Consider the following 22,599-nt stretch of genomic DNA (forward strand, 5'->3'; position numbering starts at 1 on the left):
AAAGTTTTTCATGCTTGTTCAATGAACCATAAACAATCATTATACATTCACCTGTGGAACAGTCCTTAAGACACTAAGAGGTTTACAGAGGGTAGACAATCAAGGTTACAATTACAATAACTTAGGATATTAAAGAGACCTTCCCACTGACTCTGAAAAAACATCAGAAGAAAGATGCCTAGGGTGCCTGCTCACCTGAGTGAACATGCCATAGGCATGCCGCAGAGAGGCATGATGACTGCGGATGTGGCCAGAGCAATAATCTGTAATGTCAGTAATGTAAGACACCTAAGACAGTGCTGTATGCAGAGAGCTGATTGCTCTTACAGTGGGTTGCAAAGCATGTGTCCTCCCAGAGGTGTTTGAGGCCAATGCCTTGGTGGAAGAGTGGGGTAACATTTTACCGCAAGAACTTGCAAATTTGGTGCAATCCATGGGGATGAGATGCAATATAGTACTTAAAGCAGCACACCATATATGGACAGCTACTTTTGATATTGATTTGACCCTCAACCTTCATCAAGGGCTTGTTATTCTATTTCTGTTCATCAAATCTCTGTAAAATGTTCAGTTTTTATTGGGTGTTGAATCATTTTATGTCAATACAAATATTACATTATAATATATATTTATATAAACTATTTATTTATTCATTTAGCTGACGCTTTTATCCAAAGCGACTAACAATTGCTATATATGTGGGATAAGTGTCTTGCTCAGGGACACATTGGTGTCTCACAGTGGATTCAAACCCAGGTCTCTCGCACCAAAGGCATGTGTCTTATCCACTGTGCCTTCACCACCCCATAATATATATTATAAACATTTATTTTTGACATTTGTTGAAAAAAAAAGGTAAAATAAGAGGATATTTCTTTTTTATGCGTTTACTACTACAATTATATTCATTATTAATCAGAACTGATTTTATTAATTAGTCGTTGCATGCAGCCCTGGTCTTCATGATGGCTCAACAGCACAGTTGGTTACTAAATCAGCCAACAATTATCACGTTCTTTAAAAATGTAAAATCAGGATCAGCTCTAAACTGATCTGGAATCAGATGACTCACTTTCTCTGATCCACAGTCACACTCTTCGCCCACATCCACCAGCTTGTTCCCGCAGAAGGGGGCGCTGTATGCCTCGTCCGGCCGTGGTACGTTCAGCAGACAGCGGCCACCTGAGTTCAAGATCATCTTCTCAAAGTCATCAGCACTACAGCTGCTAAAGTTACGGGAACCACTGAGGACAAAAAAAACGGGTCAAAACAAAAATCTCACAGCATATTGAAATTTGTATTAAACTATACACAAAAAACACTCACGTTGCCCCTGAGTTCATAATACAATGTGTGACATCGCATTTACAGTTTCGGCCATCATCATGGTTCATCCCAAGATTATGACCCAGCTCATGAGCCACGATGGAGGAAAATGACATCACATTATTATTGGTGAACTGAGGGGGGAAGTGCACACATATACATACAAAGACAGAGATTTAGATACTGGTGAAAGTCACTGTTCAGCAGACACTGACTAACAGTGTGTGTGAGTATCTGTAGCATAGGAGAAGTGGATCAGAGATCTCATACCGCATTAATTCCACCACCATGACTTCTGGAACAAGCCGTGCCAACGAAAGCCATGCCTGCTGTTCCACCAAATCCTTTCTTTCTGTGAAAAGAGTGAAAGAGAATCAGGCAGGCAGGGAATTTCTGTAGCCATAACTGCACATCATTATTCATAGAACAATAAATCTAAAGTGAACCTATATATAATATATATCACATAATGGAAAAGTGGATTTTTCTTGGATCTTTTGAAGATGTACTTTACAAAGCAAAAACTCTCTTTTCGGCACCGATCATTTAATCTGGTTAACTATCATTCATTTAATCAAAAACTAATCTAAAGGTTTTTGGTTTTCCTTGGAAAGGAAGTGTTTCTAGCTAAGAGCAATACCTGAATACTGCAAGATCTACAGACTTTAACCGGCTTATAGAATGCAAGTAATGTGAGTAATCTCAGACCTCTCCATGTATTTAAGCCCTGTGTTTCCTTAGTTCTCTTGTCCAGTATTGTCCTAGTTAACAAGGTTGTGTAAGTTTCTTCTTGTTTATTTTATATATAACTATTTTTTTTCTCTATCAATTTCCTCGTGCACTTCATTACAGCCACTGTGATAATAGCATGTTGTTTATGTAATTGAAGAGGCATCTTGTAATGGCAAATTATGGTGTGCAACAAGGCTTTGTATTAGATCCTTATCCCTACTGTATGTTCCCTGTACAAGCTACCTTTGGGTGATATTACTATGAATTTATTGATTATTTTATACATGTTCTCCTGACTCACTTCTAACATCTGATATAAATTGTAACAGAGAAAGGCCCGTACAGGATGAGCTGTGCACTGTCATGACGACGACGGTGAACTAGTTCTTTCTCTCTCCATTGAGTAAAACGGCCCAGCACCTCTCCAGCACTGCCATCAATATTTATGAAGTTCTGCTGAGACCAGATCTCCAGCCCCACCAAAACAATACGAATATTCAGAGTCATGTACATCTAAGGGGAAGCAGGAAAAACAATCAAGTGAGAAAAATCACACAAGTCAAGCCACCTTCATTTATATAGTACTTTTTACAATACAGATTGTTTCAAAGCAGCTTTACAGTGATAATAGGAAATTAATCCAACTAAGATTGTTTTGGTTTATCAGCAGCTCTAGAAGAAAGTCACTGTCTAGCTTAAGTAAGTTTTTAATAGATTAATTTCAATTGTAAAAATCATTCGTTATTAACTTAAGGGCCACTTACACGACACAGTTTTCAACTGAAAACAGAAAACTTTTAATGCGCTCAGTTCATTTATATGACAACAGCGTTTTGGTGGCCTGAAAACACAAACTTTGAAGTAGGTTTCAAAGTGCAAGTTTTTGAAAAGGGTTTTCAAAGCGATACTGTTATCATCTCTGCGTAAACTTCAAAAACGTGAATCTGTGAAAAAGGGGAAGGCATGCACATTTGTATTATGTTTAGTCTATAGGTATGCGCAATTGAATGCAAGCGTGTAGTCTTTCTTTACAAAGTGACATTGCCAATTATTTGTCTGGCATGCATACTATAGTGTTTTTAGCCATTTCCGTGGATGTGTGTAAATGGGAATTATTTTGATAACGTTTTCTTCTGTACAACACTTCATGGCTGCGTTGTGGTCATGTCTGGGCACAGGTCCTCCATTTGATCTGGTACGGTAAACATCCGGATAAACAGAGAGACTAATATTAGCGAAGACACCATTCTGCTTATAATTTAATGAGTACATCAGGTGTTATAGGAAGTGTTCCCGGTTCCTCCTGACCTAATTTATGCAGCCATTTTTCATGATTTGAATTATAAGTCAATCAATCAATCAATCTTTGTTTATATAGCACTTTATAGCAGCCATCAGGTGTTCAAAGTGCTTCACATCAGGTACTAATAAACAATACAACATTCAATTAAAAACAAACAAAAATAAAACAAAAGCATGAAGCATAAAAACAGTCAGCTAGATATACTCAAAATCATCAGGAAAAAAATTGTTGCACCACTACTGTGTATTAAAAGCCATTCTAAATAAATACGTTTCAAGTTTTGTTTTAAAAAGTACAACCGTTATAGTACGAATGTCAGGGGGGAGCTTGTTCCAGAGTTTAGGGCCAGAAACAGTGAAGGCCCTATCCCCCCAGACAAGTACTCAAGGGCTAGCCCATTCGCAGCTTTAAAAACAAACAATAAAATCTCAAAATCAATCCTAAAGCTCACAGGAAGCCAGTGTAGAGTAAATAGAACTTGTTACTTGTTAAAAAGCGAGCAGCAGCATTTTGTACAAGCTGAAGATGGAACAGAGATTTTTGATTCTACAGTGGTTCTTTTGAGGTTAAAGTGATGTGTTTTTAGTCTAGATTTAAACTGACAGATTGTGTCTGCTTCCTGAACAATGCTAGGAAGACTAAATAGGGAAAGGATCTACCGGCTACCTCCAACTGATTTTTGATATTCTAGGTATTATTAACTGGCCAGAATTTTGAGATCACAATATAATGTGTTAAGAGCTCGCTTACTGAGCTCGCTAAGTACTGGAGAGCTAAACCATTTAGTGCTTTGCAAGTAATTAGCAAGATTTTAAAATGCATGCACTGTATAGACGAATCCGACGAGCGTTCTGTGTAGGCTGCCATCTTGTGGCGACGCCATTACTGAGCTGTTACACAGGCATTTAGACATATGCACCGGTATGTAAACAAACCTCGGTGATAACGCGAACTCACCCTCGATGACAGCTACAGCCAGGCAGAATGACTTGTTGGTTTGATCTGTGACTGCAGTGGCCTCCAGTCACAGATGAAGGTACAAACGATCTTACAGATTAACGTTATTTATGAAAATAGCTTGGCAAGCTAGCTAGGCTAAAGTTTGCTAACGAGGAAACTATAAAAAGATCTGTCCATTTGGCAACAATAAATAAATAAATGAAATCAAATAAACAAATTCGTGTCCATTATTTATCTCATTTTCACATTGCAACAGGCAAGGGTAAGGTAACGTTACAGCTAGAAAGTATACATAATATCGACCAATTAGTGTTTTTAAACCATGGAAAGAGGTCAATATAACAGCAGGAAAACAATTATGTCACATAACGTTACATTTAGCTCAGGAAAGCCATTTAATGACCATAGCATGTTAATTGAATAGAAAAAATAGCAAGAGAGGAGATTTTGCTGATCACTATATCACATATTGATTATATTTTTTTTACTTATGTCATTAAATAATTGTTATTATACGCGAATGTCCACGTCTTGTACTCGCCCAGGAAATCTGTAAACCGTACGGCACCAGACAGGGGCACTCGACCCGGGGTATTCACAGTGTTTTCTCTTCAAAATCGAAATTTTACTGCCACCATTGAAACAATTTATAACGGAAACTGTTTACCCACTCGACATTATACAAGGGGTAACGTTGTAACGTTAGTGACAGTTGTAAATCGCGGGCTGTTTATTCCAGTGGACGCAAGTTGCAACTAAAACAATAGGAGGCAATGGCGCAACGCTACCCAGCAACAGCTCAGTAATGGCGCCCTGCTTACTTCCGGTAGTTTCGCCGGATTCGTCTATAGGGAGCCAATGCAGTGTTGACAGAACCGGGCTAATATGGTCCTACTTCCTTGTTCTAGTAAGAACTCGAGCTGCTGCGTTTTGGACCAGCTGTACTTTGTTTATTAAGCGTGCAGGGAAACCAGCCAGTAGAGCATTACAATGATCTAGCCTTGAAGTCATGAATGCATGAACTAACTTTTCTGCATTTCATTGAGAGCATATGACGTAATTTAGATTTATTTTTGAAATGGAAGATTGCGGTTTTACAGATACTAGAAACATGACTTTCAAACAAAATATTGGCATCAAAGAGCACACCCACGTTCCTAAATGATGACGAAGACTTGACAGAGTGTTAGACAGTATTCTAGGTAATTATGTTTTTTTTGTTTAAATAATTACAATTTCAGAATTAAGTTTACTAGTCATCCATTTTTTATAACAGCTATGCATTCCATTACTTTTGTGAATTGTAAAGTTTCGCACCTTGCTTCCTAGACCTCTTACTGCTCCTTGTTTTTAGTGATATTTAAATAATGATTTTCAATATAATAAATAAATAAATACAAATAAATGTGAATTGAATAAAAGGAATTATTTGCATCCATCTGAAAATATGCAAGATAACTTACACTATCAACATAGTTAGCAATCTGAACCATCTCCTCACGAACTGCTGTTTGATTCTTGTTTTTGTAGTTATACTGTAGAAAAGAGAAAAGAGAAAAACAAGAAAGACTTTCAGAAATTGGGCACTTCTCACATGGAATAATTCTCACATTGATGCTGTAATGACCCAAGCAGGTGCGATCACATTTTCATCCCACATATCTCCAAATGTTTAATAAATGTCTCCACACTTCCATTTAATTCTCTTACACTATCTGCTCTCAGTTTAAGAGCGGGCTGTGTAACATATCAGACAATGAGAAAAGAGAATATGGTACAAGATTTACACTACTTACTCTCTCATTATCCACCACCAGAAACAGTTCTACATAGTGTGTCTGGTGCAGCACTGCCCTCTTTTTCTGTTTGGAAAGACAGAAAGTATTGAGTGTAATTTTAAGCTGTGTTTGCTGACACATAACATAACAAGTAAGCATAACTTTTATTATGATTTTTCTTTACAAATTCAAGTTGTATTATTATACCATTAAAAACTATAATAATAATATTAATACAGTTCACAAGGCTAACAGAAGACTGTTGACAGTTGTGAGACATCTAATGATGATCAACCATTGTTTGTAGTGTGGATTAAATTGTGAACTGAAGAGCATTAAAGGGGGGGTTGACTGCGATTTCACTTTTTTGATTTTAAATAGTGTGTAATGTTGCTGTTGGTGCATGAACAGTATCTGTAAAGTTGCACCGCTGAAAGTTCAGTGTAAGCATAGATATCATCTTTTAAAAATCAGGAAGTATAATTGCCTACAAAAAGGCATCGACTCGATTAGGACTACAGCTGGGTTTTAGACGTCACTAACCTATACATTTACATCAACCCTCCCTCCGGAATATGCAGAAAAGGGCATGCGCATATTTAAGCGGCTCATCAAGTGTGTGGTCTTCTGTGTTCGAGCTTCCCACACACGGACGCTGTTCTTTGTCAACAATGGATACACTTTATGTTTGTTAGTTGTCAGGTCTTCTGTGTTTGAGCTTCCCACGGACGCTGTACTTCGTCAACAATGGATACAATTTATGTTTAATTATGTTCCTGAAAATGACTATTGTAATTTAGCTCTCTGTGCTGCGCATTTACGGAAGACAGCTTCCAGAATCTCCACGAATTCAACACCGGATTCAAAAAGAAACTGTTACTAAAACATGAAGCAGTTCCAACTTTAAAACGAGAGGCAGCAGTTGTTGGGCCACAACCTGTAAGTAGGCTAAGACTTAATCTTTTTAAATGTATTAGCATATTTAATTCCAGATGTAGCCTTGTGTTTTATTTTTTTTCAAATGCCAGCACTGGCTTTATAGACACTATAGGCTACTAATTATGCTATTTTGTGTCTACGACAAACGCGTACAAACATTATGAACCTGAATTTTGTATAAGTACTAATGTTTTAAACATATTTTTCATGTATATATGCTTTATGACGTTATTTTCGATTTGATCAAGAACGTAAACTAATGCCGCGCTGTTTGAGTATAACATAACATTAGTAGCCAGTCAGTTGCTATTGTTGCCAATCAGATGCTATTGTGTAAAACAAACGTATATAAAGTTAAAAAAAATGTAGCAAATTATCATTCAGAAACGTTTAGTAAGAGCCGTGTGTGGTGAGGTTCTGCTTGACTCTTTATCGCCGCTTTCTCGGTCTGATTCTGCCTCAAACTGATACTACAGTATCGACCATAGTATCGTCACATTTATTTACATGGTTGGACCTTTGGCATGCGCGTTTCGCCCATAAAGGTAATGGGCGTTAACCTTCCGGACAACGTGAGCGACAGTTTAGCCAATCACAACACACCGGCCCAAACTAACCAATCTGAGCCCACTGCGTGTTTCTGAGGAAGTGGTTTCATAGAATCAGGAAGTCAACCGCTCGTTCATGGGACAGAGGAGAGCGCGGATTACAATAAAGGTGAAATTTATAAAAAAAATAAGAATTTTAAAAAAAGAAAAAACACGAATACATGGTATATTCCACCCCATAAACACAATCATGCAAAGAAAAAAAGCAGTCAACCCCCCCTTTAAGACAGAATTGAACTTTTTTTTTTAAATGTGTGACTTTTCACCTTTTCTGTGATAAAATATGACCTTGCAAGTCATCCTATTTCTAAAATATAAAAGCAGCCATGTTGTCACATATAATGCATATAATGCACCATATGCATATAAAGACCTATGGATAGCCTATGGTGTGTACTTGATCACAAAATGTAATGTGCCTTTAAAATGAAATAAATGAAAAGATAAAAATAAAAATTATAAAAATTATGTGATAAATGATACAAAAAATTGTGTTCAACAGGAAGAAAATAAAAAGTAGTGGTATTTTGCTTAGGGTGGAAGAATTATATTTCTACCCACAGAAAGGCCTTAAAACTGCTAGATCAGCTTTTTTTCTTTTCTTTTTTTTTTATTCATTTACGTAGAAGAAAACAAACCCTAGGTATTCATTTGTGGCAGAATCCTCACTATGTGCCTTCTGGGAGAGAAATGGTATCTGCAAGGATTTCCAGTCGGGATTTGCTGTGTTTGCTGATGCATAACATAACAAGTAAGCATAACTTTTATTATGATTTTTCTTTACAAATTCAACTTGTATTATTATACCATTAAAAACTATAATAATAATATTAATACAGTTCACAAGGCTAACAGAAGACATCTAATGATGATCTACCATTGTTTGTAGTGTGGATTAAATTGTGAACTGAAGAGCATTAAAGGGGGGGTTGACTGCGATTTCACTTTTTTGATTTTAAATAGTGTGTAATGTTGCTGTTGGTGCATGAACAGTATCTGTAAAGTTGCAGCGCTGAAAGTTCAGTGTAAGCAGAGATATCATCTTTTAAAAATCAGGAAGTATAATTGCCTACAAAAACGACTCGATTAGGACTACAGCTGGATTTTTTTCCAGCTGTAGTCCTCGATTAGGACTACAGCTGGAAAAGCATGGCTGCTTTTCAGTCGGGATTTAGATTGTAGAATAGTAAGGCAAGGCAAGTTTATTTATATGGCATTGGCAAATTTCATATACAATGGTAATTTAGTGTACTGTTCTCCTTGCCAAACTACATCCATAAAGTACAGATGAGTCAGGATTCATCTTAGTCTTTGCCGTTTAATAAGATGCCAGGTACATTATGAATTAGGAGTAAAAAAAAAACAAAACAAACAAACAAAAAAATAATCAGAACAATAATACAATGACTAAAGACCATTCATGAAGTTCTGAAACTCTTATCTGAAAATACCCCAAATGGAATCAGTTAATTCACTTTTATTTTATATTATTTGATTTTATACAATTTACTTTACAATTCACTGGAGTTTTCATGTAAGAAAGAAAATAGCAACAAATACAGACTTTGATCAATTTAGGGAAGTTATCACTACAAAGTACTGTAAAACGGAATCTTTCGTCATGCAGCCCAACAATTATTGTTAATTACCTGTGTTCTAAAGCTTGTGCAATTGCTCATCATTATTGGGATTTGGAGTGACTCACCCTGATTAGATGGCTGCTTTGACCAAAGGTGATGTTGTGGACATGGCTGTCTGTGGATTGTCTTGGTGAAGCCTCATCATCATGGTTATGAAAGTGAGGCGTTCCACAGGTGAGAGGTTCAGTCTTTACATCCTCCAATCGATACACCAAGTGCTCATCACTGGAGGAACCTTCCAACGGTTCAATACCGAAACTGGTGCCCTCCGTGTAGAGAACACCCCTAAGGTAAATACATATCACACACTTATTTTGACAGATTTTGACTAGAAGAGCTTTTGAAACCTGCTAAGAATGTGGATATTATCTCTTGGGAATGACAGAGTAAATGTGTATACAGGATTCCCTTACTTTCTTTCTTCAGTTGAACATAAAAGTTATTTTGAAGAATGTGGGTAACCAAACAGTTGCTGGTCCCCAGTGACTTCCATAGTATATTTTTCCTACTATGGAAGTCAATGGGTACCAGCAGCAACTGTTTGGTTACCCACATTCTTCAAAATATCTTCTTTTATGTTCAGCAGAAGAAAGAAATTAATACAGGTATGGAACAACATTACAGTGAGTAAAAAATGACAAAATTTTCATTTTGAGGTGAAATATCCCTTTAAGGACAAGGGGCAGCATGTTTACTATTAGGCTGCTGTCACTTTAAGACCAACACACGTCTAACACCCAAACATGCTACAAACAATTGCTTTTACTTTAGACATAACAAATTGTGTTTATGTAAACCTTCTTTGTATTTGACAGTATTAGCACAATCAGATGCAAAAGATAAAGTCCAGTAATTGGGCACTGTTTGACAGACTTTTAGTGTGCATGCATATCAGAACAGCATTGGAATGAAATGTTTAACCAGCAAGGCTTTAATGTACATGCAAATAGTGACCTTTTTTGATTGTGCTTGTCCCGTGAGCATACTGCTGCATTAACGTGATGCACCGAGGGGCTAAATGTACGTTGAGTTGTACAGTATTGGGACCAGAACTGCAACTGATATGTGCGCTATAAAAATCAAGCTCTAGTTTGCTTATGCCTTGGGCAGGCTCTGCTTATAGTGATACTTGTAACAGGAAAGCAAGAACACAAAGTAACCCCGTGGTGGCGCAACTGGTAAACTGTTGTGTGTGGTAGCGACCCGGGTTACAATCCACTCCGTAGTGTTTCCTACATTCAATGTAAATATATCTGTTCCTATTGTCTTAACAATGTTCTCCGTATAACTGATATACTGCGGGGTATCAGTAAATAGCAAATTCTTAAGCTATGCCATTATTTATAAAGATTACTTTTTTTGTATGTGTAGCTAACTGTAATGCCAACTTGGAATGCCATTGCAATGTGTTTTAAAATCACTAAAAGTAAAGGATAGTATGACCCCAGTTTGTTATTAGTAGAATATAATTTACATTAACATTTATTTTATTTAGCTGACGCTTTTATCCAAAGCGAATTACAATTGGCTTTATGCACAGCGGCACTACTTCCTGAACTTCAACCAGCTCATTTGTTTCCTGTCTGCCATTATTGGACAAAGTGATTAATCCAGGTGTGTCTGACCTCAGTAGTCACAGCAACAATAATCAGACACACCTGGATTAATCAGTTTGTCCAATAATGGCAGACAGGAAACAAAGGAGATGACTGTCAAGAAATGAGATGGCCATCATGGCCTCCTAATCATCCCCATACATCCCAATTGGCTTCATCACTGTCTCCTCTCCACCAGTAAGCTGGTGTGTGGTGAGCGTTCTGGCCCACTACGGCTGCCGTCGCATCATCCAGGTGGATGCTGTGCTCTGGTGGTGGTTGAGGAGATTCCCCTCTCTATGTGAAGCGCTTTGAGTGTCCAGAAAGGCGCTATATAAATGTAATGAATTATTATATTATTATGAAGTTATGATTTGCCAGCAGCCATATCACCCTGTAGCCCAAGACTGGTTGCCCACTGAAGCTAAGCAGGGCTGAGCCTGGTTAGTACCTGGATGGGAGACTTTCTGAGAAAACCAGGTTGCTGCTGGAAGAGGTGTTAGTGAGGCCAGCAGGGGGTGCTCACCCTTTGGTCTGTGTGGGTCCTCACTATAGTAATGGGGATACTATACTATCAAAGAGCACCGTCCTTCGGATAAGACGTTAAACCGAGGTCCTGACTCTCTGTGGTCATTAAAAATCCCATGATGTCTTTCGAAAGAGTAGGGGTGTAACCCCGGCATCCTGGCCAAATTTGCCCAGTGGCCTCTGTCCATCATGGCCTCCTAATCATCCCCATACATCCCAATTGGCTTCATCACTGTCTCCTCTCCACCAGTAAGCTGGTGTGTGGTGAGCGTTCTGGCGCACTATGGATGCTGTCGCATCATCCAGGTGGATGCTGTACTCTGGTGGTGGTTGAGGAGATTCCCCTCTCTATGTGAAGCGCTTTGAGTGTCCAGAAAGGCGCTATATAAATGTAATGAATTATTATATTATTATATTTATGTTTATGTTTATTTATTTATATAGCACTATTAATACACAACCCAAGTTGAACCAAAGTGCTTCACAAACAAATTCCCATGAAGGATAAAAATAAAGACATACTTCAACCAGTTAAAATATCACATATTAAATATCACATCTACTCATTGTAGGCTAAGGACATTAGATATGATTTACACAGATGCTTAAAAATCGGCAGTGATTTTGCAGATCTAATAGGCAACGGTAACTCATTCCAATGTTTCGGTCCTATTACCGCAAATGCCCGGTCACCCTTATGAAGGCGCTTTGTTCTCGGTACTATCAGTAGTTCCTGATTCTCTGGGCGTAGTTTTCTGGAGGGGGTATACAAAGTTATGAGATTCGCCAGATATGGTGGGGCCTGATTATTTAGCGACTTATACACAAACATTAGAATCTTGTACCTTATTCTGTATTGTACTGGAAGCCAATTTAAAGACTTTAGCGCTGGTGTAATCGACTCATGTTTCTTTATTTTCAGCAAAAGCCTCCCCGCCGCATTTTGTACCGATTGCAGTCGGGACAAAGATGCGGCGGTGATGCCACTATATAGCGAATTACAAAAGTCAAGCCTTGAAAAAATAAAAGTGTGAATGACTCTTTCGAAGTCTTTATTTGATAGGAATGGTTTAATTTTAGCGAGTAGACGTAGATTATAAAAACAAGCCCGGACTACAGAATTTATTTGCTTGTCCATTTTCAGGTTGTTGTCGATTAAAAATCCTAAATCTCTGACTGTCGATTTCGTGTAAGGTGTTAAGGGGCTTGAATCTAATGTAATGTCTGTGGGTTTATTTTGATGGCCAAATATAATAACCTCTGTTTTGTCTTCATTTAACATTAAAAAGTTTTTAGCCATCCAGGTTTTAACGTCTTTTAGGCACTCTAAGAGCAACTCGAATGAACTGGTCGAGCTGAGTGGCAGGTACATTTGCGTGTCGTCAGCGTAAAAATGAAATGACACTCCATACTTTCTAAAAATGCTTCCCAGAGGAAGCAAGTATAGTGAGAACAGTATGGGAGAAAGGATGGACCCTTGCGGGACCCCCCATGGAAGATTTTTTTTTCCAGAGGTCATGTCGTTATAGTTAACTGAAAAACATCTACCACTCAAGTAAGACTGAAACCATTTCAAAACTGTGTCTGTCAAGCCTACTGAGTGTTCCAGGCGAGAAATGAGGATGTCATGGTCAATCATATCAAAAGCTGCGCTTTTTTTATGAAATTCAGGAAGTAGTGGAGCTGTGCATGAAGCCAATTGCTATATACAGTATGTTATATATGTTAGAGGTCACATGCCTCTGGAGCAACTAGGGGTTAAGTGTCTTGCTCAGGGACACATTTGTGTCTCACAGTGGATTCATTGGTTCAATGGGTATGGTTCAGCGAAGTCTATAGTGGGTGAGGAAGTTGAGGAACACCTGTTTCTGATTGCAGTGATTGGCGTGGGGAGACCGCATATAAGCCGGATGTGGAGAACAGTCGAGGGAGAGAGTAGGACTGGGACTGCGGGTGCTACTGCCGCTGAGTTTTTGTTTTCATTTGCGTTTGGGCAGTGATCTGTGCTGCCGTTATTTCTGCTATAGTTTCTACTATGGTGAAGGCGCTCGTGCGCAACTGTTCTATTTTTCTTTAATAAAAGTACACGAGTCCCAGTCACACTGACCCTTCTTCCATCTCCACAAATTGAACAGGATTATTTGTAAACTTGTTACTTGTATTTAGATCAAGATTTAAGTTACTTGTACTTAAATCAAGTCAAGTCATCTTTATTTAGATTAGGGGCTGCACAATTAATCACAATGAAACGCACACGATTTGGCAAAGGCTGCGATTATTTAATGCGCAGCTTGTCAGTGCAGTACGGCTGATTGGTAGTAAATGCTGCTTCATCTGAATGCCAGAGGGCGCTCTCACGCAGGCACGCCAAATATGCCCCGCCGCAGAAGTACGCATCATTCCGGGCAATACCTAACGGGCATCATACTATTTGTAGCTGAATATACAGAAGATTGAAACGCTTTGATTAAACATGACTAATAAACACCACATCACACCACATGATGTGGCTTCACCACAAGAGAAGCCACATCATCTCACAGAAGGATGCTCAACTATTGTTATGAAGTGAGTTTGGAGTAAAAGCATGTTATTAAATGTAGTCTTTTGTTGGACAAGAGGTTCATAAATGCTGGAGGTGGTTCCCCAGAATTTCGCAATACATGGCCCCGGTCATCCTCTCCTTAATACAGTGCAGTCGCCCGGTCCCATGTGCAGAGCCCCAGTCCCAGGGAGATTGACAGTCATGTTTAGCTTCTTCCATTTTCTAATGATTGCTCCAACAGTGGACCTTTTTTCACCAAGCTGCATGGCAATTTCCGCGTAGCCCTTTCCAGCCTTGTGGAGGTTGTCTCTACCAGTCTCAAATAGTCTCTACCAGTCGATCTACGAGCGCCGATCCAAGTGCGCTGAACTGTGCAGAATCTCATATGGTCTGTTGTTTCCAGAAGAAACACAAACACAAACCGTTTACTTGTCTTCAATATGTACACGTAGCCTACTGTTCGCGCTCACCTTATCACCTTATTCACATCTCACCAGCGCACTTGGATCGGTGTTCGTAGATCGACTTGTAGAGACTATTTTTCCAAGATGGCTTCTTCCTGTATTCGCGAAATTTACTGTGTGTATAAATTATCTGCTTATTAAACTGTATGGACACTGACAAAGTTCTCAATGCTTCGGTTTGAATGTAGGGACCCTTTTTATGCTGTCATGTTAGTGTGGGGCTATTTTGAGCCTTTTTAGTGGTAATAACAAGCGATTTTTATTTGTCATTACTCTATGCCCTATATACTAGCGTTATAGGCTAAACTGTTTTTAGAGATAAAACTATTTACAATCGGCAATCATGGAAACAAATCTCAGATAACGGTTGACTAGGTAACAATGTGTAATTACACTAAAGGTTCATTTTGCGCCGGAGTTGTCCTTTAATAGTCTATTTATGATCTATTTCACTACTCGTCTCTTTATGATTTTCATAACAATACAAACAGAAATAAATATTTGTTTGTAAAACGACATTTTCTGATAAAAACAGAAAATGTAAACATCTATGGTAAACATCTATGGTAAACACAGCAATTTTGCCCTCAAAGATGGCGTTTTGGCAATTTTGCCCTCAAAGATTTGCCCTCCGGGGAGGTCACGTGACATTAATTTGCCTGTGGGAACTATGTATATCATAACTAACCTGCTCTGTCTTGTCTGTCGGTCTCCGTGTCCTCTTTGCTTTGCGATTTTTCTGTGCATGACAAAACTGATGTGTGGCGTGAGAACATGTGAAAAGAGTCAATTGCGTGTCTCGCGGTGAATTTGTGAGAGTTGGCAGCTCTGAATGGCGCTAGCTTGGTGAACATCAGCGAATGCTGTCTGTCAAATTAATGTAATTCAAACTAACAATAAAAATATAATATGAACAAAAATCACCTGACATCATCCAACGTTCCTCTGGAGATCCTCTCCAGAGGAGTTGGCTCGGCTATGGCGTAGACTGTAAAAGAAATGGCTATGACTCTAGGGTTGTTGTGAAAGTAGGGGCGGAGCATAGAGAATATGCCGTTTCTCGTTTGTTACTCTAGAGTAGACCAACTCACTTTCTGGAGGTATACTGCCCCCATCTGGTATGGAATGTGGAGTATAAATTGATTTTTTGACACAAGGCACCTTTAAGTATACTTTTTTCACTAGGGGAATATTTTTTCTGGAGCTGGAGTGCTACTGGCAACTAACAATGAACTTTTGTTTGTATACTCTTGTGTACTGTATGTTAATTTTTTGTGCTTCCTTATAATTCATTTTTCATCATCAGTTTATTTGTCACTTCAGCTATGATAAAGAGAAATCCACTCTTGCGCAATGCAATATATTCATGCATTTCGGGGGTGAAGCAATGAAGGGAGGAGTGTGTTTGTTTGGGTTGATTTCAAATATCAAAAATGTTCAACAACAATTCTTGAAAATCAAATACAGCATATATGTAGGAAAAGGTTACGGGGGCTCTGGCGAACATGGGCACTGAGCCGGCATACATCACCAGGTAGAAGTCTGTTTTTTTCACTGGAAGATTGAGTTATGACTTTTTGATTAAATAAAACATTATTATAAAAAAGAAATGTAAATGTTAAAAATTAAATGGATGAATTATTCATAATAAGATTAATAGCATGGATTAAGAAAATAGATGGGGTGATTTTTCATTTAAGATGAATGTAAACTTCATATAAAGTTACATATTCCAAACAAAAAAAGTTACTTCAATTTTATCCATTGGGATTCGACTGGATTATGAAAAGTAGACTGTGATTATGAGATTCATAAAAAGTATTTATGTTCCAAGCCCGTAAGTCTTCCGTTCATCTTTGGAACACAGTTTAATATATTTTAGATTTGGTCCGAGTGTTTTCTGTCCCTCCATTGAAAATGTATGAACGGTATACTGAAATAAAGACATCTCATCAAAGTAGTCCATTTGACCTCAGTGAGTTAGCTAGAATGTTTTGAAGCATCGAAAATACATTTTGGTCCAAAAATAACAAAAACTACGACTTTATTAAACATTGCATTCTCTTCCGGTTCTGCGTTCACAAGTCCACAGTGACGATGGTGACGCAAGATGCAGCTGACGTGTTCTCTGGTTCCCTTCTGGACAAGGACAGTATACCGTACACATTTTCAATGGAGGGACAGAAAACTCTCGGACTTGGAACGACATGAAAGAGAGTCATTAATGGCATAATTTTCATTTTTGGGTGAACTAACCCTTTAAGGCTAAAACATCTTTGATGTTAGGGCTGAACGATTAATTGCATTTGCGATAAAATCACGATATGATGAAACGCGATTTTGTAATCGCAAGGGCTGCGATTACACTGGTCACTTGACACGCGAGAGAAAAGCAGTCTGCAAGATAAAGCATCAACTTGCCACGCTACGCGGTCTGGCGTCCAGAAAAGAACAGTTTATTGTGTTATTTATTCTCTCCTCTCCTCAACAATCCTGGATCGATTCAGAGAATTTCAGAATCGAGTCTGAGCTTAGTTTTTAAACACAGATGCGTGATGACGCTGCGCGTGCTTTAGAAACGAACCGTGTTCTGAATCTGCTTGCTTCTATTTTCTCGCTCTCTCTCTTCCTCACTCACACACACGACACCGCTCGAACCTTCCAAAACATAGTAACGTTATTTTATAAAGGTCGGGGTTGAACCAAATTACAAGGACATTCGCGGGCTTCATTGAACAGGTTTTGCCGCTTTGCTTGATGTTATAACGTTACACTTGCAGTGCGCGTTCTCTCCCGCGGGTATTTTCTTTACAAATGATTCACAGAGGCATTATTTATGTCTTTTGGAATGCAGTCGGCTTATATATTAAAACCATGAAAGTCACTGAGAAGGCTGCTTTCATTTTAAAATACTAACGCGTGCTTTGTGAAGAGCGCTCGTGCATGCGGCCGTGAGCGACTCATTGGTAAATGTACTTGCATGTCAAAATGCTTTTATGACGCGAAATTGATGTAAACACGGTCAGTTATATCTTAAACCAACAGGACAAACCACATTTACAATTTCAAAAGAGATATATGCATTAGTGTGAATGCAGCTTATCGTATCTAAACTGAGGGGAAATCACTCCAGCTCTTGAATGAAAAACATTCAGACAGCCTACTTTTAAATACTGAGACCACTCTTTGTTTATTGCTTGTAATGTTTTTTTTTTTTGTTTCTCTTTATTTACTAGCTTTTATATTTTGAAGCTATATTATTTTATATAGCCTAGGCCTATTTAAAATTCTTAACATGTAATTGGTTTAATTTAATGTTTTTTTTATATTTATTTTTTAAAGTATGTGTTTTTACACATGTAATTAAATACATATTTTAAGAGTTATTAAGATTAATTAATAAGAAAAAAAGTAGATCGGATCATGAGCTATCTAAAGATTCCCATTCCTACTGTACAATGATTTATTGCTTGTCTTTGTCGACTAATACAGAAGGTAAATAACTTTTTTTTTTAAATCGCATAATAAATCGCAATCGCAATATTGGTTAAAAAAAAAAAAATCGCAATTAGATTATTTTCCTAAATCGTTCAGCCCTATTTGATGTGTGTATGCAGCTGTTAAGGTTTTACAGTCCGCTTCATATGTAACATCTCACCTTAATCCCGAGCACAGGCTGAGTGCTGCAGAAGAGCCCTCCACATCCTCTATGTAACCACTGTAATGACAATGACCCTGATGGAAAACAGAGAGAGAAAGAAGCCACAATAAATTCCACCAAGAACAAAAATGTAATTTTCCAAATTCCACCAAGAACAAAAATGTAATTTCAAAGACTTGACTACATTCTTGTCAAACAGCAAAATCCTTGTAATTCTAAAACTGAATGTATTTGCTTATCAGGGACAAGAACCTAGAAAGTGGGTCTGACAGCTTTACTGTTTTGGGTATAAGCAAAAACACGCTATTTTATGTGTGTGTACCTTTAAATGCAAATAAGCTGCTTTTACAAGTATACAAGGCATGATTTGTCGAGGCACAAATATTAAAAATAAAAGGATTACAATGTAAAAAATTATTATTGTGTACATAAAGATATGGTGGAATCCAACATGTCCTGTAGATGGTCTGCTTGTGCTTTAAATCTCGCACAAGAGCAGATCTGTTTCCTCTCTGGAGAAGCTTTTAGTCTTTCTGCTTGAAAATTACACCATGTAAATAGCAAATCCATCTATAGGCTTGAGCACAACTGACTTTTAAAGGGAATGGGAGATGAGACTCTTGATTATTTTTTTGCACGTTATACCTAAAATGCACCCAGTGTATTCGGATACACCCCAAGTGCACTTTAGACCATGCGCTTAAATCGTTAAAATAGGACTCTAAATTTAACTTTTAAAAAGACATAATGTGAAGTTAAATGTATATTTCATATCCTTTTTAATTATCTTTAAAATTCTCTAAAATTGTTTAATAAGCTAAAGCACATGTAAAGTACTTGATTATAATTTTAACTGTAGTGTATTATTCAATATTGCATTTAAAGTTAAAAGTATTTTAAATATACTAAATTGTACTAACTTAATCATTACAAATGTGTAATTACAAATGTATTTATATTTCAGTTTACCATAAATGTTTGTCAGTATAATCAGTAGTACACTTTAACCATATTTCAAAGACAATAGAAGTATTACATATAAATATGTCATATTTAAGTGGATCAAAAAACACTCTAAAGTTCAGCTAATTGCATTTCATATCAATTTATACATTTTAAATTAATTGCAACTTTTACATGAAATTACATTTAGTTTGTTACCTCTTAAGCTTCACAAGCACTGAATCATTCTTTGTTTATTTTAATTATTGAAAGTTAACGTAAACAATTTGAATTACCTCAACAAACTACATATTTAAAAAGATCTCAAGCTTGAGTATTTGATCTCTATTTTATTCTGAAAATCTTAGTGGCAGTAATGTCTTCATTTGTGTCAGGAAAATGAAAAAGGGAGTCAATAACTTAAATGAATTATGACAATCAGCTGCTCCTATTCAGAAAAAAAATTACTGTATATAATACTGTATGGTTGTCATGAAAGTGCTTAAAACAACAGAGAGGAGTAATATTTATTCTTTTTTTTTTACCCAAAATGGGGTGCATTGACTGTGCTGTACCACTGAACACTGTAATGTACTGTAATTCATTCATACTAAAAACTGGTGAGCGCTCTATGCACGTTTAGTCCACAAACGAGACTTGTGTTGACCAGCCATATCATGTGACACTCTCCAGCAAATCCTTTACAAAAACAAGGCTTCCAGAGATCGCTGTAGAATGCAAATCAATATGTGATGAAGGACTTTGAAAGAAGTTTGACAGATTTCAGTGCTGAATAAGGTTAACACTACCCCGTTTATTTGAAAATGATTAATATTTGTCAGAAATTTACAAAAGTAATCAAATCAAATGTAATCGTCAATTATTTGTGCTGTTATGGTTAAACATATTGATAATGGCATTCACTTCTACAGTAGGAAATGCAATACAGCCCCTTTTCTTAAATAGTGCAATCTTAACTTCTTCACTCAACAATTACGGGTGCATCAATTTACAAATATGATTATACACAATGCCAATAATGTTTATGTCAGTTGAATGTCCAGAACGCTTCTCAGAGAAGATAAGGCAACTTATTTAGCACAATTCACACCCAGTGGTAAATAAGGGGAGAAAACACAGAATGCTCCACATTAAACTTTCATCTTCCAACCTTTTACCACCGTGTCGATTTATTTTGATTAATAATATGTGCGAGGGTGGGAGAGAGCAAGTTGCAAGAGTTTTGTATGGCAGGCAGTAACGTTAGCCAACTAGTTTACGGTTAGACTAGGCTAGCTATTGATAACGTTACACTGACATAACATTGTTAATGCTCTGAATTCGCAGCTAATATCAATTCCATAACTTTTGATCAAGTTAAAATGTCCAGGTCAACCATAAATAATCCCACTACCTTTTAATATCATCCGATAACTAATTCAATGTCGATTTGTTGCATTTCCAACTTACCACTCGTAAAACATTGCCAGTTCAACTTGCGAGCTGCTTGTACCGCCAGAACATGTGCAGCAAAGATTCGCGTAGATTTGATACACAGACACCATATTAGGGAAAAACGGGCGGGCTAATGGAAACAAAGACACCTACATCTTGGATGCCCTTGAGGTAAGCTAAAACATATCAAAAAATTATTTCAAAGTGAACTATCCCTTTAAGTTATGTGTTGATTTTTTTTTCATCGTTTTAACACTTTCTCTTATGCCTTGTTTATTAAACAGAGACACCTATATAGAAATCATTTGTTGGCTATTTTCTCTGGAAAGTTTAAACATTGCGTCTCTGTAGTACAAAAAAAAATTAAAGCCACAATAACTCAAACACTGGAATGAGTTTAAAGGAAAGATTGGTTTGTTTTATTTAAACAGTCAGTATTTATGAAATTCATGATGTCCACATCGGGAGGAGAGCTGTAAAGTGTCTGACAAGGCAATAATATGCAGCTGTTTCCTGTTCCGTAATAAGGAACTGTTATCAGACTTTCATATCACTACAGTCTCAAATCAGCATTTCACTAAATATCTAACTACAAGGCATTTCAGAACATTTCCAAGAAGTTTTAAGCAAAACCCAAATAGATAAAAAAAGATTTATTCCTCTTAAAATTCAATTCAATATTAAATTAATGAAATCCATCAGGAAATGCTGATTAAATAAAGTCTGACTTAATACACCTTTGCTTAAGCTTATTTGTATATATATATACAGTATATATATATATATATATATATATATATATATATATATATATATTATATATAAATAAATCTCAAGATTCAAAATTCTGGCCAGTTCATTATACCTACCTAGACTATCAACATCAACTGTAGGCAGTAGATCCTTTTCCTATTTAGCACTTAAACTTTGGAAAGGTCTCCCTTGCATTGTCCGGGAAGCAGAGACACTCTGTCAGTTTAAATCTAGACTAAAAACACTAAAGGGCTTATTTTAATAATCTGAAACACAAGTAACTTTGTTGGCAGATCTTGGGCGCTGTTGCTATTTTACCGGTGGGATAAATGACTGTTACGCCCAACACAAATATAAAGTGGGTTGGTCTGAAGTTGCTACATTACTCATAGGTGTGGTTTGAGCATAACGTGAAATAAACCATTCAGCTGTGTCATTAATCCACGACCATCACCTCATGTTGCACGGCCCCATGTTGCAAGGATCTGTACCTGGAAGCTGAAAACATCCCAGTTCTTGCATGGCCAGCATACATGGCCATAGATATTAGCATTTGTTTTTTTTTTAAATACAATACAGTAAAAAGTCTTAGCTCATGAAAAATGGGGGCAAAAACAAAAGTGTTGGGTTTATAATTTTTTTTTCAGTGTATATATCCTCCTTTAAATACTAAAATAGTGCTTGATTCAATTTAAAGGGTTAGTTCACCCAAAAATGAAAATTCTGTCAGTATTTACTCACCCTCATGTTGTTCCAACCCCGTAAGACCTTCGTTCATCTTCGGAACACAAATTAAGATATTTAAGATATTAAGATCGCTCCTGCATACAGTCCATAGGCTTCTTGAGGGACTGGCTCTTGCTGTCCTCGAAAAGTCATTAAAGACATCGTTAAAATAGTCCAAGTGACTACAGGGGCTCAATCTTAAGTTTATCAAACGACGAGAACACTTTTGTGCGCAAAAAAACAACAAAAATAACGAATTTATTTCAACTATTCGTTTATTTCTCCCTCTGCGCGAGTCAGGTTACTAGTTTAATAGCGTAAGCTTCTGTTATTGTACGTCACACGCATCACACACACATGACCAGCGTCGGCCAATAGTGAGCCTACGTGTGACGTAGCTCTACGCAATCACACTACGTTAACTGACTTACAGGCTCATGGAGAAGGAAGTGAATAGTTGAAATAAAGTCGTTATTTTTGTTGTTTTTTTGCGCACAAAAGTGTTCTCGTCGTTTGATAAACTTAAGATTGAGCCCCTGTAGTCACTTGGACTATTTTAACGATGTCTTTAATGACTTTTCGGGGACAGCAAGAGCCAGTACCTCAAGAAGCCTATGGACTGTATGCAGGAGCGATCTTAATAT

At 37.3% G+C, this 22,599-nt stretch overlaps 1 protein-coding gene across 2 annotated transcripts in view; it reads right to left on the bottom strand.

The window, feature by feature from the left end:
- adam9a (ADAM metallopeptidase domain 9a) overlaps positions 1-22,599 on the bottom strand; it is a 51,360-nt gene that overhangs the window by 17,673 nt on the left and 11,088 nt on the right. For both annotated transcript variants that reach the window (XM_039665473.2, XM_039665475.2), the window contains exons 5-12: positions 18,077-18,153; positions 9,352-9,571; positions 6,118-6,183; positions 5,785-5,856; positions 2,402-2,571; positions 1,597-1,678; positions 1,327-1,460; positions 1,073-1,244 (exon numbers count right to left, since the gene is read on the bottom strand). In XM_039665473.2, coding sequence (XP_039521407.2) covers positions 1,073-1,244; positions 1,327-1,460; positions 1,597-1,678; positions 2,402-2,571; positions 5,785-5,856; positions 6,118-6,183; positions 9,352-9,571; positions 18,077-18,153 — 993 coding nt within the window. The remainder of the gene's footprint in view (positions 1-1,072; positions 1,245-1,326; positions 1,461-1,596; positions 1,679-2,401; positions 2,572-5,784; positions 5,857-6,117; positions 6,184-9,351; positions 9,572-18,076; positions 18,154-22,599) is intronic.

This window comes from Pimephales promelas, chromosome 14, assembly GCF_988280905.1.
Source record: "Pimephales promelas chromosome 14, fPimPro1.hap1.1, whole genome shotgun sequence".
Classification (NCBI taxonomy): domain Eukaryota; kingdom Metazoa; phylum Chordata; class Actinopteri; order Cypriniformes; family Leuciscidae; genus Pimephales; species Pimephales promelas.